A 26,717-nucleotide genomic window follows, 5' to 3' on the forward strand; every position below is an offset into this window, starting at 1 on the left:
GAACGGTCATCACTCAACTTGACAGATTGTGATGTAATCAACATACTTTTCAGTTACCGGCATGAATCGACTATAAATAGAATCATACACCTCAGAATAATAGAATGACTACCGCATGACTACTCAATGGGCACAAAGTTGGATGCGGGAGTGTCAATAATTGCCCAGATGGCCAAGTTCACGTGCCGTCTCGTGGCGCAGGCGCCGCTTGCTGCGTCGGCACACTATTGGGCAGTATGCGCACTTGTACTGGCGACCCTGCGGGCTACCAACTTCCCCTGTTTACGACGCTGGTGCGACTACTGAGCTGGGTTCTACCGGCGTGGGTGGGAACCGTTAGGCCAGCCTCGGTCGACCTGTGTATAGGCAGGACGCTGTATTCTTGCCTCTCCATCCACCAACTGCGACGTTAAAGAAGACAACAAGTAACGGGGAACGGAGGATCCCTCATTGTTACAATTCCCCTCCCGACCATGGGACATTCTCACCCCTCGCTGACTTGGTCAAATAGAAGGCCAATGATCTGAAGACCTGCTCCCGGATATGGCGGGAATCGTTGAACTCTCGAGTTTCGGACCCCTTATTTTGCCGACATCCAGCTAACAGGTTTTATCAGCGCAATAAAGCCCTTTAAATTAAAAGTATTGCATTTATTAGTCGTCCAAATCTACTCTTACTACGTCATTTCACATTGAAAGTTCCCTAAAACCATACCCAGCGCAACTTGTAGCTGCAGAGTGCCGCCAACACCATCTTCAATCTCCCCAGGCGTATCCCATTTAGCCTTCAACTCCTGTCGCTTCTCCCACATGCCAAACCTAATTAGAAATCTGTGCATGCTAGCAAGAGCGTTGTCAAGGCTACCAGAAACCCAAGCATGATGGGCACTGCTCGCTTCTCCGCATATATGGAAGCGACTGTCCGCCGCCGGGCGCGAGAGGTAGGGATACAAGTTCGAAAACTGACCAGGACCAAACAGCGCAAACGCGCCTGAAGTGAACGGGTCCTGTGACCAGTTGAATGCATGATGCGATATGTATGCTTGACTAATGAGCTCAAGGACGTACTCCAGAGTCGGCAGAGTAGCGGAATGTGAAGCTTGTTGCTGAAAGTTTGCAAGATGCAGTCGTGCGAGATTGTCCAACATCAAGTCACGGAGCTCGTCATCAGTGGCGACCCCTTCGATTCCCCCAGTCTTGCGTTGGATCAAACTACCAATCCGTGTCGCATCCTGAGCCCAAGTGTAGCTGCATAACAGTACTGCTGGCTGATCCGTCGGGTCCTGGAGATTGTAAGAAGGGTACACGCAAGTGCGAAGTGGTGCATCCGTACAGGCGAAACCCCCGGCCGTAATACCGCATCTGGTTCTCCACCAGGGGTAGGAGAATTTCATGGCCACCTTTGTGCTATCATCGTAATGGAGAGTTCGAATTGCGTCTCTCTGAGTGGGGTGAAGTTGAAGGCGAGTCAAATCCATTCGTTGCAAACACGCCAGACTCGTTGTGTTGAAGACGGTGCTGTATGGTAGTCGAGTCCCTTCGGGCTCACCAGCAACACATACGGTGATTTCGTTTGTCTCTTCGTTCTGGGAAAACCCCTCCACGCGCATTCCATGCTGCACAGGCTGTGTAATGGACTTTTCCATGGCTTGGGATAGAAGTGAACTACCACCATCAATGCAATACCATTTCGTATCCTCACTCTTTTCAGTAGTGCTGAAATCCAACGAGTCCATAACAGACTCGGAAAATGCCTGGTCAAAGATACTAGTGGATGTTGTATTCGTTTCAAGCCATTGACCAGTGAAGAAATCCAGGGGCTCCCAAGGCTCCCAGCCATCCTCTGGCGGTGGCGGGTTTCTTAGGAACTCCCGTGTGCTCCAGCTGTCATATCTCATAAGTAGCTTGAAACCCGCTTCGAAATCCTGAGTGATTATTCTTTTGAACGGTTCGAAAGCGTTGCTTAGCAATTGATTGACTCTGTCTACGAGATGGTCAGGCACCGACCCACCATTTGCTCGTCCGACACGGAAGGGGTCTCGACCAGGCTGTTGGCCATCGATAATTGTGATGCCGTTGTACATGGTGGGACAATTTATGGAGCCTTTCACAGCTGAATCCGGGTCCTTGTGATCATGATAATGTCTGAGCAACGGAATATCCAGCTGTTCAAATAGCTGAAAGGTAGTGCGCATCGCTACAATATCGGGAAATCGCATAGCGCCAATATCGTAGTAATCGTGTGGCTCATCCGAGAAGTAATGGGTGCGGATGCGCCCTCCAGTCTTATCTGAGGCTTCCAAAATATCGTATTCCAACCCAGGTATGTTGAGGCTATCCAAAAGCATGGCAATGAACAAGCCAGTAACGCCGGCACCGACGATACATATCCTATGTTTGAGAAGAGGTTTGTTTGATTTTGCAAAAGCCGTATCGAGGATACTCTGTGAAACCGATGGCCGAAGAAGAAAGTCTGTTGCCTCAGAAATGAAAGCTAAACCAGCGTGATGGCCGTGCTCCTGTTTGACTTTTTCTAAAAGTCTAGGGAGGTCTTCGAGAAGGTTCTTTTTCACAAGTCTGGACGCCCATTGTGACCGGAAGCTAAGGATAGGTGCTTTCATCGTTGGCGAGGAATTGTTAGACGCGACGAATGACGGGAAAGCCGTTTAAAGATGTAAGAGTCGCTTTGGTATTCTTGTCGATGGCGTACGAACAAATATCCTTATTGGCCACTTCACACAGTTGGGTATGCAGTACTTGTAAAACCCTTGACGATTAGATATCATCTTATATTGATGGAATTATGAAATTCGAGTAGCTAATCCGCGGTGGATACCACTTACATTCGGCAGTCCTTCCGGCGATAAGGGAAAGTAAAATTATTATTGCTCTTGCGAACAAACTGATCTGATACCCTTGAACTTGCACAATAATAATCTAACGACTACGATCAAAGAAGGGGAAAAAAGGCGAGTAAGGTTAAATGATTTAACAGGAGTCGTGCACATATACTCCAGAAAGGTGATTGGAACCATGATTGTAACGGCTGATATGAATCTAATATTATCGACACTCATAGCAAGCTTTTGCATACACCGGAACGTTTCCCCATTTATTCGCCTTTTAGCTAGGTATATAAACTTCTCCCATAATTCTTTTTTCTAGCTATTAGCAACTTTGCTTAAAGTTCCATTTTATAGGTGCCAAGGCCCTATACACGAAATTTAACGCTCCCAAAAAACATGGCCCGAGCCATAATTTATGGGCTGAGCTGGTAAAATGTAGCAGTTCAAGGCGCAGCTATTCTGCAGCTGCGCTAATGCAATACCCCTAAGGCAAATTACTAATTTTGTTAGCGGGCTCCAGCGGTTGCTTTTAGCCATTGTCACTTATTGCAGCTGGTGCAGCTCGGCTCTAATTAGCAACTTACACCCGAGCTTATGTGGGCCAGGCCATGACTTTTGGGAGCGACTTCCGTATAAGTGTCGAAGTTTGTCATTTCATAACGCTGGACGTTATTATCGGACAACTCATGAATGGACTGCCGGGGGTTGTGGGTGACTCGAGTAAATTCCGGGATTGTAAATCTCCTTGCTGACCGACCTGCCACAGCCTGTTTCGTAGCTTGAAGGGCTATGTCCTGTCAATCGCCCCAAACGAAATTGGTGACCAGTAATTTGCACAATACTGCCGTCCTATGCCCCGCAACAATATCGATGATTGAAATGAATAATATCTCACCTAAGTGATTGAGTCCAGGTGAGTAAACTTACAGACATCTGCCATATAGTATTGGTTGATCACTAAACCCTTCACGGCAGTCGTCTTAGACCCGGTGACTAATTCGCCCTCAACACAAACTTCGTAGCGAAATCAGCATAATGTCTAAATCATAAGAAGTCCTTTTTATTAATCTGAGTCAGAGTGAGTATAAGGTGAATTACACCACGTCATTATCGCTTCAAAATACATATGTTAATCAATATTATTATTATTATTATTATTTACTTATGTTTGAAGCGAAAAATAATACCAGAGCTAAACACAATCTTTAGCTGGCGGCTTGGTTATAGCTAGACTCGATATCATCTTGATAAATTTTCTGTCTTTTCCTCTTTACTTTTTTCAGAAGTCTAATCTAATAGTAAAAGAAGTTTCTTCGCGAACCTGTCTATTCACAAACTTTCCATCATCCATCCTGCCGTATGCCAAACAATGGTCATGAAAATGCAGTTGCATGATGTTGTCATAGTGGGCGGTGGCGCCATTGGACTGAGTACCGCATACGAAGTAGCAAAAGCAGGCAAGTCTGTCTTGTTACTAGAGAAAAACTGTTTCTTCAACAGCGCTGGGAGTTCGAACGACCTAGCTAGAATGTATCGAACAATGTATGAAAAGGTCTGTCCTAAAAAAAATCAAATTGACACGCAGCTGATGTGGGAACTAAGGTATACTGAAGAATTCATGGCGAAGCTTGCATATCAATCGATTGATATATGGAAAGAATTAGAGATAGCCGCGGGCACGTCTTTACGCTCCATGACGGGTCTGCTCAACTTCGGAGATCCAACGATGGGGAAAAACACTCCAGAAGGTGACATTTCAAGTCCACGTTGTTCATGTGCCAGGAAGGTTGACTTCATTGCAGGAACGCTCAATGGTCCAATTGCTAACCTCGACAAACTGGGTTTGCCTTATCGGAAGAGTAAGTATTGAATCACAGGCCAGCCACCTCCTTGCTCACAAAAGTCTAGTGTCAAAACAAGAGATTGAATCCGAATACTCTTTCCAAAATCTACCGGATACCTGGGAGGGCGTCTTCGCTCGAGATAATGGCGTTATAAATGTTCCGCTGCTACTTCGAACCCTTTTACGACTCGCTTTGGACTATGGTGCTCACGCGCAGCAATACGTGGAAGTTACAAAACTAATACCCACTAAGGAGAGGGGCGAGGACCTTTGGAATGTTGAAACACTTACCAATGGCAATGAGAAAGCAGTGTTCAGAACGCGGAAAGTAGTCGTAACGGCTGGCGCGTACACAAACCACATCTTGCAACCCAGTTTTGACCTGAAGTTGAAGCTCAACATTTGGGAGATGGTGGCATCATATTTCAATGTGAATCCAGATCCTAAGAAGAATATGTTCCCAAGTATGGAGCTAGCCTAAACAGCTACAAGGCACTGCTGACAGTGAAGTATAGGTATGTGGTTCCAATTCGCGGAAGACAGCTACGGCAGATCGCAATTATTCTACGGATTTCCACCTCTTGATTGGGGCCCTCCTAATATCTGTCGAATTGCCGTAGACGCGGCAACGAGACAAATCACAGACCCCAACCAACGGAGCAGGAATGTTGTCAACCCAGAAGACATCCATGACACGCAGGAGTTCATCAAGGAGCATGTTGTAGGAGTTGATTCCACAGTACCTGCTTACACGCTGTCGTGTCTCATGACCAATGTGTTCGGTATGTACAGCTATAAGTCTAATAGACACAATTAACACTATATCAGACAACATGTTCGTCCTGGATTTTGTGCCAGAACATTACCTCAAAGGGGGGCCAAGAAATAGTGTTGTCTTGTTCACCGCTGGGTGGGCCATGAAATTTGCACCACTTTTAGGGCGCGCGCTGAAAGACATGGCCCTGAACGGATACTCGGAATACGCATTGGAGGAGTTCAAGATCGACCGGCTGGATCCCAAGATTCAAGATGAAAACGGGAACCTGAAGTACGGTATCATCGACTCAGTAGAGGGCAAGGGCAGTTCGCCTGCTGATTAGCAGCGATTTGTCGGATACGGTGCGAGGGGTCATTTATGCGTTCATATCTGTCAGACATATGCCAATAATGCAAACTAAGAACAATCATCTGAAGCGGGCAACATAAATCAATACGTTGTATGATTGGCATTAGCATCAGGCCAGTCTAAGCTCTGATAAGAAAGCACTAGCTTCATTACTCATTTCGGATGCTTACAGTGACTGCTGAGTCAAGGACGATAAAGTGGAGAGAGCATGACACAATCTCACAAGGGAAACATCCTTATTGACCGCTAAAAGCCCAACACGAACCGTGCCGACAACCATGGCACACACCAGCACCCATTCTCTCAGCATTATCAATCAAAAAGCGTGCATCGGTCAAGACTGCCACAACCAGATTTGCAGTTAGAATGAGTGAAAGAACAGTCGAAGAACACCGTCTTGATGACTGCACAACCCGCGGTCCCACGGATGAAGGCCCGACAGCCAGCGCCTCAGACCGTCAAGCTATGGAAATAGACGTGTCTTTACCACCTCGTGATACAGGCAAGCAGGCATGGCTATTTTTAAGTGCCTGCTGGGTCATCGAGGCTTGTACTTTTGGTATGTGAATTACCGCTGCAGCAACTAGTCCTGCACTCACCAACTAGAAAGGTTTCGCTTTGTCTTTTGGGGTGTTTCAAGAATTTTACAGCACTCATGAGCCTTTTCAGAACTCAGACAATATTGCTGTGATTGGGACCACAACTTCGGTAAGATTTGGCATCGAGAAAGACCAAACAAAAGCCAAGCGGGACGGACTGATTGACAGAAATCTAGGCGATCATGTACCTAGCAGCACCTTTTGTTGTCACATTCTGTCGTTTTTACCCACGGTGGACTCGATATTTGACATTCGTGGGTTTGACTGCTGCATCCCTCTCCATGGTTCTAAGTTCCTTCTGCACAAGCATTTCTCAGCTTATTGGTGCTCAAGGCGTCATGTTCGGGCTAAGTGGCTGTATCGCTTACTGCCCATGCACGCTGTACATTGACGAATGGTTCGATCGTCGTAAGGGTCTTGCCTACGGCATTGTGTGGAGTGCCGGGGGGGTTGGCGGTGTCATACTTACCCCCGTCCTTCAGAACCTGCTCAATCGTCTTGAGTTCCAACTGGCCATGCGTATTTGGGCTTGCGTCTTCTTCCTCGTCTCTGCTCCTTTTGCCTTCTTTGTTAAGCCCAGATTGCCGTTCTCAAGCTCTCACGAGAAATTGTCCAAAATGAGATTTGCTACCTCAAAGCGGTTCCTCCAACACCAGCTAGCCAACACCATCCAAGCACTAGGCTTTTTCCTTCCGGCTATTTACCTCCCAACATATGCCAGACGGATATATGGAAGCACGGAATTTCTTGCAGCCTTGACTGTAATGTTAGTCAACGTTTCATCATCAGTCGGCCTCGTCGCCATGGGCTTTCTGAGTGATAAACTCAGCGTCACTACTTGTATGGCTATAGCAGGCTTAGGCTCAAGTGTTTCTGTTCTTTTTATCTGGGGGCTTTCGGGGTCCTTGCCTGTTTTATTTGTATTCTGTGTATTCTTTGGCCTATTTGGCGGTTCCTGGACATCGACATGGCCAGGCATTATGAGAGAGGTCTCGCAAAGAGACGAGACCGCAGGATACGGTTCGAGTGATCCCATTATGGTGCATGGACATCTCTGTATCGGAAGGGGTATCGGAAACATAATTTCCGGGTTCCTAAGTGATGCTTTGACTAAGGGCTTACCAGGAAGCGGCAAATATTTTGGAGGCTATGGGAGTGGTTATGGCTTTTTAATCTTGTTTACTGGTCTGACAGGCCTTTTTTGTGGTGCGAACTTCGTTTGGGAAAGCCTCGTGAAACGCGTACGTCAGCTGTGTATAGTAGCTAGTAGATATCTAAAGGCCTAAGGGAGTCCTCATGCTTTTGGTACATAGAATACAGTACCCTACCCATGACAATGCCAATGTCCTAAAAAAACATATGAGTTCCGCCTCATGAATGCTGTGCATTCCCTTAGGGTTACATTGAGCCGGAACAAATTTCCCGTCAGCGTTGAAATTTGCATTAGGCCGGTTGATATCAGTACAGGCGATTCCTATGGGGATTGAGCGCTAATTTTTGGGCAGCAAATATTGCAGCCCGGTACGCTTCACCCATGGAGCGAGGCGATCTCGCCAAAACTTTCACCTCTGCGACTGGAGGGAACGTCTCTCGTCCTGTTTGTCCCCCTATTTAGTGATTAATGACCTCGCCTTCTAGAGTACTCATGACACTATAATTCACAGTGGCTTAGCATTAGGGGGATGCTTCGTCGAGCGTTACAATTCAATCCATAATCAGACCCTAAGTCTCGGAAATTTCTTGCTCACTCTGTTGATTGTGCGAGACTAGTTAGTAAGGGATGATGTATTATTAAGCAGCTGCATTTGGTGCCAATCGGCGTACACTCGTTTCTGATTCAGTGCAATGCCCGCCTCGAAGTGCGCATACATTGCTTTAATCTACCAAAACCTTTTGCTCATGGCCAAAGTTGAGTGTAGCTAACAATAGGTCCTTCTCCCTTTGTAGATACTCCTTGAAGGACGTCAATCTCAGTCCGTATTTTGCTCGTAATGCTTCGCAATCCAACGAGAGAGAAAAACGGTTCGCGTACAATTGAAACTTTTGGGACCTAACCCGGTGTTGCGCTTCTGTGATTTCTTCAGGAGACCTTTTTCTGACCTTGATGTCGAGACCACTAACTTCGCTTAGTGCATTTGCCGCGTCTTCAGGGCTCAGGTTTTCGCTGCCGAGCTCAATCGTTTCAAATCCGTATGTACTTGGATCGAGAAGGGCCGCAGCGGCGAACTTCCCAATGTCGTCAACATCGATGTGCGCCACGCGAACACCGTCATCCAGCGCGTGTACCAACTCGCCTCTCTCCCGCAAACCCGGCTGGTAGTCGTGAACAGCAGGGATGAGATAGTTGGCATAGAACCAACTAGGGCGAAGGATCGTCCACGATTGAATGAGGGGATGCTTGATGGCGGCCTCGGCAGCGGCCTTGGGCGCGTAGTAGTCAGGCAGTCCCAACTTCCGCTGGTCCTCCCCATTCCATTTCTCTCGATCCCCTGTGGCAATAGCTGACGATAATACGACGTTCTCTATACCCGCTGCGACGCTGGCCTGCACAATGGTGCGGATCTGGCGCACTTCTGCGTCGTGATCAGAATCCTGGTGTTGTGGTACGAGAAATACGCCGCGACATCCCTCGGCGGCTTTCGTGATTACGCCAGCATTGTCATTATCGCCCTTGAATAGAACGACCCCCTGTTCCCGGAGACTCTGGGCAACTGACGACTCGGGATTTCGAACGACGGCATGGACCTGGGCCCCTGCCTTCAGAAGGTGCTTGACTGTCGCGCCGCCTTGCCTTCCTGTGGCACACGTCACAAGATAAGTAGTCATATTTAAATTCGAAGCTATAAACCGTGTGGATTATTCTGTGAAAATTTGCATTACCGGAATCTGTGATCACTTTTCATAGTGCCGGCTTTTTATTATACAGGATATTTATGATGCATAACATGTGGTAGCTCAAGTTGAACAGAGGATGTGTGAGACAGATAGTGAACCATTTGTCAGACGTCCGTTGTAAGCTTGATTGTAGGTCGTGACTAGGATAATAGTCATTAAAACGGGGGTGCCTTCTCAGACTAATATATTTATCAATCATGGAGCAATCTCTGACTAAGTGTGGCTTTGAGATGCGTCATGGAAAAGAATATTACGCCGTCTGCTACAGCATACGGTGATTCAAAGCCTATCACAGTAGAGAATAGACACTACAATCGCACAGATGCACATTAGCCTACACAGGAATGACCAGCCTTCGAGACAATTACTAAGTATGACTCAAGTAGCCAGCCTGTATTATTAACACATTATGTAAAGTATTAGTTATTCGAGGAGCATATGTTTTTGTGGGTAATGGATCCAATGTACTAACTCAAGTTGTGCTTGATTAATGCTACAAAGCCTAAAAAAGTGCACGAGGCCTCCCGCGGATTAGCAAGGACCCCTTACACTCAATTGCGCTTCGTGAAAACTACCCAGGTACACAGCAAAGACAGGCAAGATAAATTCACAAGTCATAATTCAATTGCCCATGGAACATAAAGGCCACTCGAAGACGGGCAAGGAGCATACTTGGAATCTTTCATATTGGATAGTCACGCTGCGCCATAAACCAAAAAAAGAAAAAGAAAATATCTTTTTAGTCTCGAGATTTAATGTATACTATATGGCAGATATTTTTCGGCTTTTGGGCCGTGCCGGTGCAAGTTGTACAAATTTAGCGCTGCCAGGCTAGATAATGGCACTTTTGTGAGGCTGTGCTTGACATTAATGCAAGAAGTTTGGTTTAGGATAACAGTAGCTGGCCAAGAGCACCGTCAACGAAATCGCGGTCGCTAATCAACAATGCCACGAGTTAAGCTCACCCCGATCGGAATCAACAGCGCCAACAGGACTACCGCGCTAGAAGGAACGGAAAACCTCGTCCAGGAGCAGCAGAGGCTTCTCGACAAGCAAATGTGATGATTTTGGTCAAGGTCAGGTCTTTTGTCTAAGTAAGAGAGATGTGCCCACGGTAGGCCGTGTTTAGCGGTCTTGCGATTTGTTCCATATATGTAGGTATATATACGCGGACCGATCAGTGATCGGTCAAAGCTGGAAATGCTGCGATAGATCGTGACGAGAATAATATCGAGCAAATGTATTAGGGAACGCAATAATAAGATGAGATGATGCTTCGAACGATATCGGCAACGCCTAGTCCGCCAAGTCTAAGCAGTCCAAACTCCGGAATGAGATGTTCTTGCAACAAAGATCCTGAAAGTCTTTTAGGCAATTATTAGACAGTATGGGATAACACTCTTCCGGGGATCTGAGATGTTTGGCCACTATGAATACTGCACAAGAATCTTTTCGTTCCAGCTCAATGCATATAGTGATAAGGGGGCGCTGGAACTGCCCACTGATGTGGCTTGGGAGCCTAGCATGGAGTGGCTCAGTGGGCACAAGGGGAGATATAGCCGTTCTTTTCCGTTGACCTTTGGCACATACCAGAAGAATAGCCAATCTTTCAATCAATGCTGTTCCCATATACTTTGCTATAGTTTCACTTTGAAGCGAGCAGATTATTTGAAATTCATTTCCTCGAATGATTCGTTCTTTTAGTTATTTGATCAGAACCGTACAAGGGCTTCAGCCACCTGGCTGTGATTCTAGGTGGGGTGTGGTTTGGTTAATCCCCCCCCCCCCCCACCACCACCACCACCCCCACCCGGCCATCTCGATAGATCTAGTTTCCGATAGCAAGTCCACGTGCCAGGCAGGAGCTGATAATCCCCAGAGCTCAGAATTTCGAGATACTGTGAAATTCAAAAGGGCATGAGAATTGCGGTTACCCGAGTACCGCATATTTCGCACTCTGCCCGGAAATCTCGGAAGTCTAAGTAGATTCCGTAGTATCCGCCAGCCTGGGGAGTAAGTGCTATTTCCCGATACGAAAATACTATGTATGCTCGAGTTTGACGACTACCGAGCCGATTATTAATTTCAGGCTATATCGAGTCGTATGTCAGGTAACTGGCCATACGTTGGCCTTTGCACCTCTTTGAAACTCAGGGATTAGGACGCTTCTCGTATGAGCCAAAGGATAACTAACTAGTTGAAACTTTGGTGGCCGGGATGTTTTTGACGGTACTTGTCTAATAGCACGCAAGTGAGTATCTCCCAGTCCAAAGGGCATACCGTCAAACTTCAATAGCGCACATCTATACATAATGATCCTGGATGGACTTTTAATTCCTATGTACTGGCCCTCTAAATAAATCATTTAAACCTTCGCCACAGCATTGATGGCCCCTGATTTATCGGACGAGGTCCAGTCCAGGGGGAAGTAGACAAGTTAATGAGTATAAGGTTGAAGAGGTGGACTCCTAGTGATAAACCGTAAACCATCCCCTATCTGTTTTCCTGCATTTATATGCCTAGATTTTGCATTCGAATTGAGAAACCAGCCATACCTTTGCTCATAGCATATGCCACCGGCAGATTTGTGAAATCCATTACGATGTCTGACGAGACTAACGAGAAATTGATCGTACTCGACAGCGATCATGAACACGAAACAAATGTGAAGGACTATATGTTCTACGCAGCTACTACACGTCAGGAGGAGAGTGGTTCTATCGAACGTAAGATCATTCGAGCTCACTTTCGTGCTTAACAAATCTGGTCGGAAGACAAGCCACCATTTCGAACTCTTTCTTCTATTTCGATTAGTCTAATGACTGGCAACTGAGATCCAAGACCAGGTTATAATTTGGGCTAACGATTGAAAATCAGGAATTGTTTATCATCCTCATTATGATACGATTTCACCGGAGGAAAAGAGAAGCAGTCGGGCCATGAGAACTGCAACTTGGGGTATGGCTTTCTATATAGCTGTGACCTATATATTAGGTAAGTGCTGGACCATTTTGAAATGTTTAAGTTGTACCAACCATCTTCCGTGTAGGTCCAACTAGCGTACCGTAAGTCAAGTATATCTCTTCATGACAACAAGACTAATGACTCCGAGATGGGCGTTTACCCAGCTGGGCTACGGGCCTGGTATAATGGCCCTGAGCATATTCGGTGGACTGGCGTGCTAGTAAGTCAAATGATGACGCGCTCGGTGGCATTCACTAACATCCCAAACGTTCTGGTTGGGTTATTTACAAGGTTTTCCTCGGTCTGGACTCGGACAAGTATCCGGTTCGAGGCGCTGGTGATTTGGTCTCTCGATTACTCGGCCCGGTGGTCTGCCGGTTTTTCAACATAGGGCAGTCCGTACAGCTTATTTTGACCGTTTCGGTCCTCACCAGATCCACTGGTCAGAGTATCTTACAGATCAGTAGAGGACCCAGTGGGGACTCCGACGGGTGGTGCTTTATCGTATGTCTGCTCACTTACGTATTGTCTGGTTTGGTATTGGGCCAAATCAGAACTTTGCAGCGCCTCGGCTGGCTTGCGCATGCTTCTTTTTGGTTCACGATTACGTTGATGTTACTCTGGTGAGTATCTTTCCTACTATATTGGGAACTGATCAATAACTTTTCAGCATTGGCTCTGTTGGGTATGGACCGAATTTTGCCGCGTTCACATCCCTCGACTCCATTTCGAGGCCAATACGTTCCTTTAGGTAAGCCCAGAACAAATTTCAGATCAAGGATACGCCGTGAACTCTGTTCATATACACCATGGACGGCTCTATTCCAACCCCAATTCAAACTTTAGTTCTACTCTTCACACTCGATGCCGTCAAGTCTTCCATATGCGCCTTCATAATACGCCGAGCTAATGTGGTACAAATCTCTGCTAGCGGTATTCCTCCAGACTCGTATTCTGTTACCGGCACTGAGTCAGGAGGTATACTTAAGGGACTGAATACTATCGTTTATGCCTGTAAGATCCTTTTCCTACCACGATGTGTAAGCTAGATCCGGCAATCTAAACTGATGCAGATGGAGACTCGTTACTGTTCGCCAATCTATTGGGAGAGATGAAGTGAGTTACCTGACTTGATGAAAGCAACAAAGCTAACGCGTTCAGAAACCCCTCAGACTTCTACAGAGTATTGCTTATGGCAGTGGCTTTAGTATATGCTGTTTATGTGTTCTTTGGAACCTTCATTTACTCATACTATGGCCAGTACACTTATAATCCAATTGTACAGGGTAAACCCACATCGATTCTCATGTCTCGCAGAAAGATGTTAACTCCATTAAGGTATAGCAGATTACGGCATTCAGAGAGCAGCAAACGCTGTGGCGGTCATGAGCTCTCTGATAATTGCAGTGCTATATGCAAACATCGGAGTCAAGATTATCTACGTCGAAGTTCTTCATAAACTGCTTGGATTCCCAGCGTTAAGAAGCCAGAGAGGCAGATGGTTCTGGGCTGGTTCTATTGCATTGTACTGGACTTTTGTATTCCTCATAGCAGCTTTCGCACCGAGTTTCTCTTGTAAGTTCATATTTCTGACCGCTTTCCCACGACCAGATTGCTTGACATCTTGAACCCTCGAGCCTGCACAGAAATGTCATTTCCAGTTCGAAATCGTTCATGCAGAGTGTTCTGACAGAAGAGAACTAGACATTATATCTTTTCTCGGCGCATGGATCATGCTATCATACGCCTTTCCTGCCCTCATGGCTCTTGCATACTGGATGCAAAAGGACATTATCACTGCAGATAATCAACACATATCCATTAGCGGCACCAGTACTAGCACCAACTACGGCTTTCAGGACTGGAAGAGAAGTTTCAGAAGAAGGCCATTTTTTTTCGCTGCGAATATTCTACTGTTTGGGAGCGCATTCACGTTATTCGGGTGTGGTATGTATAGCGCAATCGTGGATGCGCTACATCAGGAGAAAGATGGAAGTCGCAGAGGTCTTACGTGCAAAGGGCCTATGTAATGTATGGGTTCTATGTTCCAAATGTACCAAACAAGGCGTTCTTGGACAGAGGCCAGGGAGCAGGTAGCCTGCCAATGTGGACATATTCCCCCCAAATCCGTGTCAGCAACCTTACCTCCATAAGGTCCCTCACCACAGCGCCGCGAACGACGATCGAATAAATACAACGGGGCATTGGATAGCTAACCGTACCAGACAAAACTGGATCATGACTTGGCAGACACGGCCTCAGCTTGAGGACTATCCATGAATACCCTCAAGTCAATAGTGAGTCTCAATCCAGAGGCTGGCGAGAGATATCTGCGATGGAGCCAAGGAACGTCGGGAAGGGAGTTTCTTACGTATATATTTGAGTGGTTACCTGAGTGATCAATCTAAGTACATGTCTTACCAGCAAGTGAAGCATTTAATAAGTACTCTTTAGCGACCACACTTGTGTATTAACTGACTATCATTCCAGTCACCCGTACGCTCAGCGCCGAATTCTTTATGCGGCATCTAGGCTTCACACCTGGTAACAATGAGCTAAAACGCCTTTTTGATTCGCTCAGTGCACCCAGCCGGCAGATTACAGTTTCGCAACACCTCCTATACAGGTATCGTAGTTCAATGGAATACGCTGAGCTTGTCCGGAAACAGAAGTGAGCTTCACTATGCTTTTTGTGTTGTGGTACATTTAACGCGGGGAACATCGCTCCAAGGCCATGCCATACCACCTAGAGCTATAAATCGCGGAAATGCATATGTCTTTGCGTCTAAATATATTCAACAACGCCAACATGACCATTCTAACAATTACTACCGTTGGCCTACCGACCACTCAGTCTCGTATGGGTGAAGCTTTACTCTGCTATGAAGTGGCTCAATTAGACCGGAAGCTAAGGGCCAAATAAATATGTATTAATATAGCATCTCTGATTATGCACAAAGGAGGGGAAGAGGGGTGGTCGGATTTAATCACCACCTCATGGTACCGACACTCATTAGCACTAAAGCCGATGTGATTTTCCTCTGACTTTAACAACATCATGAAATTGTAGCTGTCGCGTAATTCTTGTTCCGAAGTGAATGCAGCAGCACCGGAACGGCAGGCTCGATACCTTGTGGAATGAAGAGAGACAGCAACAGATTGATTTCATTCGATCCGCACGGGAAGCCATGACTAGTTTGACCTGAGAGATGAGTTTTCAGGATGGTTTGCTTGAACATCTGACATAACGGGCGAGCCCCTCATGGATACAAGCGCTAGCCGAGGCTGGATGGAGTTTATGGTTCCGGCTAGGTCTAAGCTGGATCAGGCTCCTGTTTGCAACACTTTGGGATAGTATGATCTGCATCCTGAGTGATCCGTGCCTTCGGTCTCGGGCCATCCTGGACAGGCGTAGTGCCATTCGGCTGTCACAATGCCGCTTCCACGGATTGAAACTTGACATGGAATGTGCTATATTATTATCCACAACTATCGTTCAAGGTTCTTGGTTATCAAAGTTTTGTATCCCTCGACAGCATTCTCGAGATCCGAAACGGTTAGGTGTTCATGGTCGGTATGCGATACCAGGATACTCCCGGGACCATAAAGGTATTTCCGATGGACACCATGCAGGCTCGGTATATCCGTCACATAATTCACCACTACATTCTCGAAACCTATACTTATTAGTCTGATTCAAGACAAAAGGACTAGTTCCCTTCTTACCATCGATGTCGGTATCCAAAGTAACTGTGCCCCATCCATTCAAGAATTCAACATCCAATGTAGGAGCAACCCTTAAAATTTCATTGCGTAATATTTCTTGGATCTCCGACACCTTTCCACCTCCTATTCTCACCAGAATGGTGGCATTGGCGCTTGCTGGGATGACGTTCGCAGCCACGCCACCAGCGATGGTGCCCACATTAAGTGTTGTGTTGCCAAACATTTCGCTGCTTGGAAGCTCGACTTCCTGCAATGCGACAAGACAGGGAAGCAGCAGGTCGATTGCATTGATCCCCTGCTCTGGATATCCAGAATGACCAGCCTTTCCAGTTGCCGTAACCGTAAACTGGGTACTCCCCTTGTGACCGCTCGCTAGTTTGAGCTCTGTCGGCTCCCCGAAAATGACTGCTTCCCAAGAAAGTCCCAACTCGTTGGCCTTTAGTAAGCCACTTCCGCTGGTTTCCTCACTGACCACAAAGAGTAGACCAACGTCCCCTTCGGCAATCTGTTGGTTGGTCATCAGCGACTCGACAGCCGTGATCTGGGCGGCTACACTGCCCTTATCGTCAACTGATCCACGTCCCCAAATCTCATCATTTCGTCGCTCATAGGGGAAGTATGATGGGACCGTATCAATATGCGAAGTGACAAGGACTCGTGTAGAACGTGAACTGCCGAGATACGCGTAGACGTTCTGTAGGGCTCCTTGAACATTCTGGAGCTCCACAGTGAAACCCTTCTGTTGGAGGTAGCTCGCCAAGTACTCTGATATACTGTGCTCTGTGCCAGAGATGGATGATATCTCTACCAGCGACTTGTGTAACTCTAGGAGGGTGGGTGAGATTTTGGCTTGTGCTAACGGCACTCTCCATAGTTTCAGAGTCAGAACGATTACGGTAGCGCTAAATAAACCAATGTAGAGGATGGGCAGTGATATCCTTTTCATGTTGGTAGCGAGGAACATCCTGTTTCATAGTATTGTGGTCGAAAATAATACAAAAAGGCGATAAGAATCGCGAAAGTCCATGCTGATCAGAAGGCAAAACTCCCGAGTGGACATGGTGGGATTTAAATGAAGATATAGAGGTTGTGGTGAACACGTGAAATAGCAACGCGGGTCCAGGGGGGCGGTTCGGACAGGAAGCCGGCACATTCATGACTGAACCGTACGATCTCGCTAGGGAGAGTGGTATAAATCCAGGGTTGGCCTAGCAAAGGGGTTTTAGCACAGCAGCATTCTCCGAGTCAAAATTCTCGTTCATCATCACATGGTTAGCTACCTCAAGCGTAGATCTTTTCCAATTCATTAAGTCAAAAAAAAAAAGTAACATTTGAGGTGAACCCTCATAACGAATGCAAATTCACACATGGATATAAAGGGTTGAACCCATGTCTTACGGTGATCAAACCTACCTAGCTCACGCAAAAATGGATACGCAAATGCTAGACAGCGTTTTTTTTCCCCACCGGCATTAGGTCTGTATCATATCCGTCTATGGTAGATTGTCAAACTAAGTGGAAGATTTATGCGAATTCATCGACATATGTCTTTTCAACCTCTCAAAGATTCAAGCTCTTCCACAACGGTGCAATAGCAAACAAAGGGCTCACGCCCGCCGACGAGTCTGATCGTAAGTAAATCAGGATCATGGACAGGCTTCTCATACCACTTACCGAAGCATCCGATGAGACGCACTGTCGCCAATCTTCGATGCAGGGCACGGAAACCGTGCGCGGCTATCGTCGTCGTCCACTGCTGGAATAGTTTTCCCGCCATCCGCCATCCACCATTCCACTGACTTTAGTGGTCAGCGTCAACCCACGTCAGGGTCAATGAAGCATTATGAACACGCAGAGAGCATCCTTGTAGCGGTGCTCTGAGCCTCCTGGAGGGCGTTAGGCGTGCTAGGTTGGGTGTACTGAGTAACATATTCGCGTCCTTATACGCATCTCCTAGGCCTTTCTACCTGCTCTCCCGTTTCCTTCTACGTTGGGAACGTGCCAGATAAAGTGCGTGGGCTGAGCCCTTTTCTTATAATATATCTCCGGCCATTGGCCACTTTCATAGAGATGTGCATCCGTATGCGCGGGTGGCGCTTAGTAGTTTGTGGACAAAACAAAAAGAAGAAGTAGAAAAGCCAACACCAAGAATATTGGGAACTCTCTCCCCCGCAGGTTTGTTCCCATCGAAGGGCAAGTACGGCTTGCCGCCGCCCGTCAGCCCGCCCTCGTCCTCCTCCATTTTGACCCCCACGTTGCTCTCACTCTTCACCTCACCTTCGCTCTCCGCTTCCTCCCCGATATCCCTCTCCGCTAGTGTCCTCGGCATGCGTCTTAACTCTGCTTGCATGCTTGGGTTGACTCCCGCCCCCAAAAGCAGCCTATCCACCGCCACCATCCTGGCCACGCTCCTCCTGTTTCTGGCGCCCCGCGTCTCGAGGCTCACTGTCCCATGTCCAGGGTCCGTGCCGATCCTGACCATATTCCCTGCCGGCTGGATGCTATCCGAAATGTACACCTCCTCCAGCATAATATACGTTAGATCGGTACATGCCCCATATTTCTTTGCTCTGGTGTGCCTGGTATCTTCCCTTGTTTTTTTATGGTACAATACGGCTTATAGAAATTTCTAGCAACTGGTGTGGGCACCAGGCGAAGAACCTCTATAACAGCCAGTATTGAGCAGCACAAAATATATGGGAGAGTACGTGGTAAATCACTGGATTCAAATATGGGGCTTGGTACCGATCTAACGTTTATAATGCTGGAGGAGGTGTAGGAGTCCTGCAGGCTGACCCGGACAAGCGTAACGCAGCAGTGTCCTAAGAGGAGGTTTGATGTTTATCAATCCACGTCACTTCAGTTTCTATATTATTCCAAATTATTTCGCAAGGTTGATTTACGGGTATATAAGGTGGTTCGTTTACCGTAGCTGGCGTGCGTTTCTAAGCTTGAATGCATCGCTCTTAAAAGCTTATTACTGCCGGTGTCTTCAACTCGGAACGTTTCCTTATACATATTTGTTCATTAAGGTGTTCATCAAGGTGATGCCTTTTTATCAAACCTTGAATTGGTCTGACATGGGTTTTTATTTATTAATGAAAATGTATCGATCAAGATGACCCGCTTTTTAGATTCAACGAGGTACAAACATTCTTGTATCAGTGACCCTGGTAAATCCATAAAAATCCCGTAATACGCCACAGCATGAACCGGTGTGCCAATTATAGCAAAACTTAGTGTATAGGATCCATCGTCTACCATTTGATCCTGCATGCTGACATTCGGCATCTAAAATACGAGGTTCATTTTGCAAAAAGCCTATCAAGTATGATTATTTCCCCTAAACTCTCCGTAAATATAAGACACCGAGTAAGGCAAGGGTATCGTTTTCAGGGTCACTTTGCCAGTTGGACAGCGGACAAACTCATTTTCAGATATAGAAGTTGTTGGATGGTAGCATTTCGGGGAAGATTAGCCGAGCCTGGCCCCATTGGTAGAATTAACCAATTCATCACTCTTTTGCCCGTCATCGACCATATGTTTTGATTACCAAGCAACGCATCTTTTCCAAGTGCAGGCGAGCAGGGCCTGGAGGTCCTATAAAGTATAAAAGGCAGGTGAGCGATTCAAGCACTAGACGCATTATTATCCTGGTATGTAAATTAATAGTGGCGGAGTCTTTGGTAGGGGCGGAGAGTTGACCGGCAGACTATTGATTCCTAATACTTCGCAGCAAATAGGGACAGCCTGAGGTGGGCTCAGGCGGTAATGCACGAGCGGAGGCACGTTGCAAGTCTATCTTGCCCCTTATCCCTGTCGAGAAGGTGCATTTGCCGAGGCGGCTCGACCCGTCATCTCCACTTGCTAATCTACATATGTATACGTGTACCATATACAGTAGTACATCGATTTTCCCGCCTCTTCACTAAGGTTAGGTAGTTGTCCCACTTTATCGACCCTTGTCAGGCTCTCACCAGATGAATAGTACCAACCTGACGAAAACCTAGTCCGATCACATCCACAAGGGCATGATCACTACAGAGAACGGATACCTTGCAGATCGATAGTTCCTGAGCTGGTACTTTTTATCAAGGGTGATGAAGCAGGAGCCGTCGCATTTGATACTCCTTTCCAACAGCGACTTGGTTTGGTGGCCACCGGCAATCATGGCATGCTTGATTCATTTTACGCAAAAAACTGCAAAAGAGCGGCCCGGAAATTACAAGTATCCAAGATGGAACTGCAACTTTGCAATATGGCTCAAAGGTACATAGTGTATAATATAATTAGATGAAACCAACAATTTCTACTCGAGCTTGATTGCGAACGAATTATACTATTTATACGCATATTGCACACTGTAAATCATGGAGGCGGATAGACGGGGTTGGCCCGGTTTTATATGTTGTCGAGTGTTCGATTCAAAATACGTTATTCAGGTCAAATCCTTGGAATGCTGATGATCATGGATTGCAAATTATCCCACTCAGATTAATCTGTGTTCGTTTTCAACTTCGGCCAACCGTTTTGAGATGATTCAATTCTACCTATGCTCTAAGTTTCCTCAGCTGTCGGCAGCCGACGCCGTGGCGAGTACAACCGAAACTGATAGAAAATCACGAAGTCTTCCAGAATTGTCCCTAGTGAGCCCACTAACCAAGGGATCATGTTGCTGACATAATGAGACTCCTGCGAGTAAAGAGAGATACTCAGCCCGTAAGTGAGATTTCCTGTAACCGAGAAGATAAACAACAAGATAGCAAGCCCTTCACACGACTTCTGTCTGTGGTTTTTGAGTATTTGAGGAATTCTCGCACTAATTTAGTCAGTCCCTTATCGTTTTAGGGGTAGTTAGAGGCTCTAACCAAAGATATAACACGGCACTCAAATAGCCCAAGGCTATACCGACGTTAGACAGTGGTGTGTCCTCGGTAGGCATATTTGGTTCCTCCACTGTGTTCCATAAGCCTGCTTTATCAGACACATACCACACCAAGACGCCAATCAAATACACCGCGACAACGGCCACTACATTCTGAAGCCAGTAGTTCTTACCAGAGGTATGTTGTTCGTGGGGAGCTGTTGGTAGTGAAGAATGTAGACCTGATTCTTCTTGTGTCGCGGAGCCGGGTCGTTGGTGATATGCACCGCCGCCAGGTTGTGTTCTCCTTGGATTAATCAGAGGAGAAGTCTCTGAATGATGATCACCGGAGCCTTCCATCCTGTGGGCCCTCTCTGCGTTCACCGCATTATAATACACGTATTGTGCGATCAAAACGGCATCAGATAAGCAAAAGTAGGCGGCAAGCTGGATTGCACTTGGTGCAATTCCTGTGACGAGAGCACCTAAATAAGCGCAAGACATGTCAGTCATGAACGAGTATTGGAATTCGAACGTAAGTGCACATGACCTCAATCACACGACATCTGGGGGCACGATCTAGAGACTTCAACATAATTAAAAATGATGCTGACCACACACCTGAAAGGTTGGCAATGTCACCCAGGATCCAAATGATCAGAAAACCGACTGAAAGACCATCGGTCCTCTTTGTCCGATAGTTCTCGAGGAGCTGGGGAACCTGTTTCATGTCAATAGACTGTATGGATTTGGAGAAAGCGCAGTTCATCAATTGGATAGGTACCAGAACAAATATCCAGGCGACTAGACTGACACAGCCAAGCACGTTGGAAAATACCTTAACAGGCGGTACGTCTTTCGATGGGTCCATTTGGATATTACAATAGAGTTCTTTGAGGTTTGTTTGGTTATTGCGCCGAAGCAAAGAGAATATATATTGAGATTCCAGCGTGTGATTGGTGTGGGACTACCTTAGGAACTGCCCAATCTAGATAGATAGATGGCCGTGGCCGTAGGTGTAGCTAAAGGTCAGCCAGTTGTCCTCTTGTCCCGTTATCGTCTCTTTCTATGGATGAGTAAAACAGTCATTTGCCCCACTCATCAGTCACATTAGGTTTCTTGAGTCAGACAATAGGCGAGTCATAATCCCTGGAGGATCACAAGCTTGGGCATGCAATTTAGCAGATGGACGTCAAGGTTCGTTGACGAAGAACAGGGCATTGCTTCCTGGACTACATGCACATGTATACTCTGCCGGCGGCAAACAACATCCATGACTGTGTTCATTGAGGCCCAACCGAGAGTTCTTGCTTCCACGAACCAAAGAAACTCTATGTACCTTGTCAGTCGGATAGCAAGGAACTAAGTCGTCTCGACAATATATCCTGGGAGATTGTGCAAGAGATCTTCACTCCTGAGCTGCTAGAAACGAGCGGGACTGTTGGGCATCCGATGGATTTTGCAGTAAACCATCCCCTACGTTTGAAATTCAACTCCATTGTAACTCAATGGATCAATGTTCCGATTGATGTTCCGATTTCCCGCCTATGAGGATTTCGGGGTGTCCCACGTTCAAGATCTGCCATACAGCGGATGGGCGATAATCCATTCCATCATGCAGTTCTCTTCTGCATGGATCTCTCTTTGACCCGTCATACCGCTGTTTATTTCTTTGGGCAAACCAGTTCGTCGCAAGGCGTTCGCTGTGGTGATCTATGAAAACGTAGCCATGTGTATATTTCTGCCATGATTTCTTATGTGTACCAAAACGCAAATTCGGTCAGAAACGGGGAGTTTTACAAAGCCAAATAACGATTGAAAGTATCTTCAATCCTGCAATATGATATCTCCGATTGGGTCTTCCCGGCATGAATCGGAGTTACGGTAAAAGCCACGTATGAAGGTACATCGGGCGCCGAGGTTGGATGTCGTTTCTTGTACAAGGGCTTTGCGCCGCTTCCTCTAGGGTTGCGGTAAATGATCCACGAAAGAATGCACATTATTATATACAACTACACTCCAAGACCACTTCATCATTAGTATCGTTTACGTTCATTCATTGTGTCTCCATGTGACGGACGAGTTCCCCCTCCAGTCGACTCTCCCAGCCTTTACCAGCCCCTGGTAAACCTTATGCACGATCCCGCACCGGGATCCTACACATTCCCGCTATTAGATGCAACTCGAATGTGACACTGGGCGACTCTGAGATTTTACTGAACACCACGTTGAGGTCTTACAAAATGTGGGGGTGCCAGTTAATCAACTAACCTGGCCTAAGTAGCTAACCTAGCTTGGCCCGCGCGGGTTGTAGATATGCTTTCAGATGCCGAAAAATGCTAGCCAATTGTATACTTACAGAAAATGGCCTTTAAGAGGGCTCTTGATTGATTCACGATAGTGGTGCTTGACCCACGGAGAAGATGAATGCTAAGATTGATCACAAAGGTGATAGCTACCTAGATAGACGGGTGCAGTCCGTTCTGAATATATATGTCATTGCCGTCGATGATCATATTGATCACCCAGCCAGCCAGTGGTCAATTATCGCGGTGGTTGACGGTGACAAGATCGTGACCCTGTGAACATCTATCGGCAGTGGCGGGCGGCTTGGTGAAGACACCCATACTGCGGGGTCGCAGGTATCCGCATTGGCGTTAACTGCGTCTCTAGTATCCTTTCTGTTTATTCTTGAATGTTAATGTTATAAGCAGCTGCAACTACTTTGTATCTTCAATTCTGGGCTCGATCCTTAGATTGTATTTCTCATCGCCTTCCACAGCAATATACACGCGTCAGGTAATACTCACAATTAATTATCCCATACCGCTCACATATATCCTTGATCTTATAACTAAGCACCCAGAAGAACGAATATCGCAAATCAGGCGATGAAAAATGGATCATGAAGACTTGACCAGCATCACAGATCCCAAAGAAAAGAAGAGAATGCAGAATCGGAAAGCTCAACGCACTCATCGTACGTTTTCTCATAAGATTACAGGCTGACTCATGGTTTCTTTCTAATCGCAGTGGTAATAGGGGAGAAGCTCAAATCGCGAATCCGTGAACTTGAACATGCGGTCGAAATAAGCCAGAACAAATCGCCCTCAAGGCAAAATATGTCTCAACCAATATCTCCATATGGTGGATTGATAGGACTCAACTCGCCGCCGACGAGCCTATCTACAACCAATACCTCAACGGAAGCAGCGATGGCTTGGAACAGCAAAGAGATGTTCGCATCTGAGTATCTTCGTTCTGCTGAATATTGCAATATTCCAGGCGTTGCCGAGGAGCCAGTTTCGTCTACTTTCAGTACATCCTCCAGAGCCCAACCGCTCATAGCCGACTTTGAACCGTTTGTCGAGAGAGCTCCCCCACATCCAACAACAGAACCAAGAACTAGATCCGTTACGGAGGAGCGTGGCTGGCCATGGTCTGATCTGGACGGTCAGAACAACAGGCCAGCTACAGTCCAAAACATTGGGATATCGAATTCCTTATCTAAGGAGGTAAACGGCAACTTTGACATACATCAGAAGAATACGAGCTCGATAATTCAGTCAGATATTGATGGCCACTGCCAGCTTATCGAGTCTAGTGAGAGATTGGGATCTTCATCCGATAGCGAGCGAGTAGCAACTACAGAGGTCGATCCGGGGTCCGAAAAAAGCAACTCTGGTAGCTGTACACGACCAAGTCCCGACTCATCATTATCTGATCGACTAAGCCATCTCATGGAATGTAGCAAACAACTTGGCTTTGACGATCTTGATGACGCCTTGTTGTGCTACTATACCTCCGATGTCCGCGACTCTGCACTGCTATCTCATAAGCAGTCACTGAGCCGAGCAAGGAAGCTATCGCATTTTCTTTCGGATATAAGGGAGCATTCCAAAGCGTGGAGCAATTGGGAGCGGGCCGATTTCATGAGGGAGATCGTGAAGAGTGCGGAGGAAATATATGTGGAGGAGTGTATGGTGGCGAGGAAACATCAAGTCGATATCAATATTGGCGACTTCACAAAAGACTCTGCAAGCGTGGAGCACGTGTCGCAGAAACTCAAGCGTGAGGTTCGTATCTCGTTATTTGCCCTCCTTGTTCATGCATGCACCTCCTTTATTCGACTCTTGTTTTTTTTTTCTCTTTCTTTCAAAACACTTTCCACTGATTACAACTCCCCCTTACTTCTGCTGATATTGGAATACTTAGGCTCCAAATACTTGGGCTTTGGTCGCAAGCATAATGCTACCTTCCACATCTCCGGGTCAAGTTCACTTGCCACAAACCTTACTCGTTCTTATGCTACTTTGCTGCCCCAGCAGGGACCTGGGAAAGGTGTTCCGACTGTCTCGAGCGCACATTCTACAGCAGAATAAAGAAGGCCGATAATGGAGCCAACGGCTGTAGAACAGCTTAGATCGATTGCCACGAGCAGGCGCGAGCAGAAGCATATACCCGCCGAGCTGGTCACTGACCCAGCTCAAGATTTTGCATGGCACAAAGTTCTTTTATGTTGTATAGTACAATGTTCTTTATGAAAAAGCTGGAATATATGATAGAGCTCGAGTAGAAATATTAAGCATTACTGATTCCGTGGGACTACCGAATAGTCTGCTATGGGTTCGATGAAACACACTATGTAACCAGTTCGCACTCAGTACAATCCGATGAAACTGTCAAAACTAACGGCATACTATACCTATCGTAGGTGAAGGACTAATACAGAGAATTCGTGGGGTTTTTATATCCCTTTGCACATAGAAGGTTGATCTGAAATCAAATGTATTGCAGCGCCTCGGAGATCTAGGTATAGGGACAGATATGGATCTGAATCTGCTGATGAAGATTGCAAAGGCAATCTGATAGGACTTTTTAATAGTGATCTCATGGATAATGCCTGTAATTAGTCTGGTATCAGAATACGAGATCATTGGTGCAGATTGGTACAGAGGTAGTTCGGAACGGTTCGACCAGTCGACGGATTCTGAAGTTACCATCTGCAATTGCCGTCTACATGATGAAAAGAAAGGAGGGAAGCCGAATACTTATGGTTATTAATTTGTGTCCAATGTTTCGACACACGAATAGTCGGGAGCAGATGATCGAATGTCGGAACCCTTCGCATTTGATGAAAAGTATCTGCAGGCAACACAAACTCGGAATCGTTTACTCAGACAACAAATACAATACTTCGCTTTTTGTGGGCATTGCCATGCGAGAGATGTTCTGAATCAAGTATTTTCAATAAGCAGAGATGTTGAAATCATGTAGAACAGCACCCAAAGTTCCCGCCCATTTCGGTATCACTTGGTGGAGAGCTCTAAATCAAGTAGACCACGATAATTCATAAGAACTTCCCGGAACATATTGCATAGAATGCCTATCATAGTCTTGACATTGCGTACTAAGACATGATCTATTGATATCCATCGACAGGTTTCCTAGTGACGGCCCTTGGTATTGCACGGGAAAGCCCATGAAGTGAGCAAAGTTTTGTAGTCTCAAAATGGAATAACTAAAGAGGATAGCGGACGTCCTACAATTGGAACAGTTGACTTTGTAACAAATTTTCTAAGCACAATGGAATTCCTTTCATTCGTCCAAAACCCTGAAGCTATCCGTAATACCTGCCACAAACCTGGTGTTGAACCAGGTATATCAACCCAGCATCGGTTAGTTGAAAACACGGCCGTGACCACAATTCCAACATAATTCTGACTTGCCCACAAGATCTAAGTTCAGAACTCTAATGGATTCTAAAGATCAGGCTCTACACTATTTTACACACGCTTGTAGGCCTTGGCATCGTCCTGAGACTCCTGAATAGCGTTGCGCTTATAGGCCTTCGC

The 26,717-nt window shown here is 46.4% G+C and overlaps 8 protein-coding genes across 8 annotated transcripts; 4 read left to right on the forward strand and 4 right to left on the reverse strand.

The window, feature by feature from the left end:
• Positions 1-676: 676 nt before the first annotated feature.
• PFICI_03860 (uncharacterized protein) lies at positions 677-2,620 on the reverse strand (the record flags this gene model as incomplete). Its single annotated transcript, XM_007832441.1, has 1 exon — positions 677-2,620. The coding sequence occupies one exon, from the start codon at positions 2,618-2,620 to the stop codon at positions 677-679; it is 1,944 nt and encodes a 647-aa protein (XP_007830632.1).
• Positions 2,621-4,214: 1,594 nt separating this feature from the next.
• PFICI_03861 (uncharacterized protein) lies at positions 4,215-5,788 on the forward strand (the record flags this gene model as incomplete). Its single annotated transcript, XM_007832442.1, has 6 exons — positions 4,215-4,387; positions 4,448-4,593; positions 4,648-4,704; positions 4,754-5,152; positions 5,204-5,470; positions 5,517-5,788. The coding sequence occupies 6 exons, from the start codon at positions 4,215-4,217 to the stop codon at positions 5,786-5,788; spliced, it is 1,314 nt and encodes a 437-aa protein (XP_007830633.1).
• A 392-nt stretch (positions 5,789-6,180) lies between these two features.
• Positions 6,181-7,699, forward strand: PFICI_03862 (uncharacterized protein; the record flags this gene model as incomplete). The annotated part of the gene is made up of 3 exons (XM_007832443.1): positions 6,181-6,373; positions 6,425-6,522; positions 6,590-7,699. The coding sequence occupies 3 exons, from the start codon at positions 6,181-6,183 to the stop codon at positions 7,697-7,699; spliced, it is 1,401 nt and encodes a 466-aa protein (XP_007830634.1).
• Positions 7,700-8,288: 589 nt separating this feature from the next.
• On the reverse strand, positions 8,289-9,239 carry PFICI_03863 (uncharacterized protein; the record flags this gene model as incomplete). Its single annotated transcript, XM_007832444.1, has 1 exon — positions 8,289-9,239. The coding sequence occupies one exon, from the start codon at positions 9,237-9,239 to the stop codon at positions 8,289-8,291; it is 951 nt and encodes a 316-aa protein (XP_007830635.1).
• Positions 9,240-13,081: 3,842 nt separating this feature from the next.
• On the forward strand, positions 13,082-14,302 carry PFICI_03864 (uncharacterized protein; the record flags this gene model as incomplete). The annotated part of the gene is made up of 5 exons (XM_007832445.1): positions 13,082-13,286; positions 13,346-13,388; positions 13,434-13,595; positions 13,636-13,847; positions 13,977-14,302. The coding sequence occupies 5 exons, from the start codon at positions 13,082-13,084 to the stop codon at positions 14,300-14,302; spliced, it is 948 nt and encodes a 315-aa protein (XP_007830636.1).
• A 1,459-nt stretch (positions 14,303-15,761) lies between these two features.
• Positions 15,762-16,962, reverse strand: PFICI_03865 (uncharacterized protein; the record flags this gene model as incomplete). Its single annotated transcript, XM_007832446.1, has 2 exons — positions 15,762-15,949; positions 15,999-16,962. 2 exons carry the CDS (start codon positions 16,960-16,962, stop codon positions 15,762-15,764), a joined length of 1,152 nt encoding a protein of 383 aa, XP_007830637.1.
• A 3,593-nt stretch (positions 16,963-20,555) lies between these two features.
• On the reverse strand, positions 20,556-21,733 carry PFICI_03866 (uncharacterized protein; the record flags this gene model as incomplete). The annotated part of the gene is made up of 4 exons (XM_007832447.1): positions 20,556-20,817; positions 20,867-21,347; positions 21,484-21,583; positions 21,647-21,733. The coding sequence occupies 4 exons, from the start codon at positions 21,731-21,733 to the stop codon at positions 20,556-20,558; spliced, it is 930 nt and encodes a 309-aa protein (XP_007830638.1).
• A 2,251-nt stretch (positions 21,734-23,984) lies between these two features.
• Positions 23,985-25,244, forward strand: PFICI_03867 (uncharacterized protein; the record flags this gene model as incomplete). Its single annotated transcript, XM_007832448.1, has 1 exon — positions 23,985-25,244. The coding sequence occupies one exon, from the start codon at positions 23,985-23,987 to the stop codon at positions 25,242-25,244; it is 1,260 nt and encodes a 419-aa protein (XP_007830639.1).
• Between the last annotated feature and the right edge of the window lie 1,473 nt (positions 25,245-26,717).

Source organism: Pestalotiopsis fici (assembly GCF_000516985.1).
Source record: "Pestalotiopsis fici W106-1 unplaced genomic scaffold PFICI_Scf_2, whole genome shotgun sequence".
NCBI classification, from domain to species: domain Eukaryota; kingdom Fungi; phylum Ascomycota; class Sordariomycetes; order Amphisphaeriales; family Sporocadaceae; genus Pestalotiopsis; species Pestalotiopsis fici.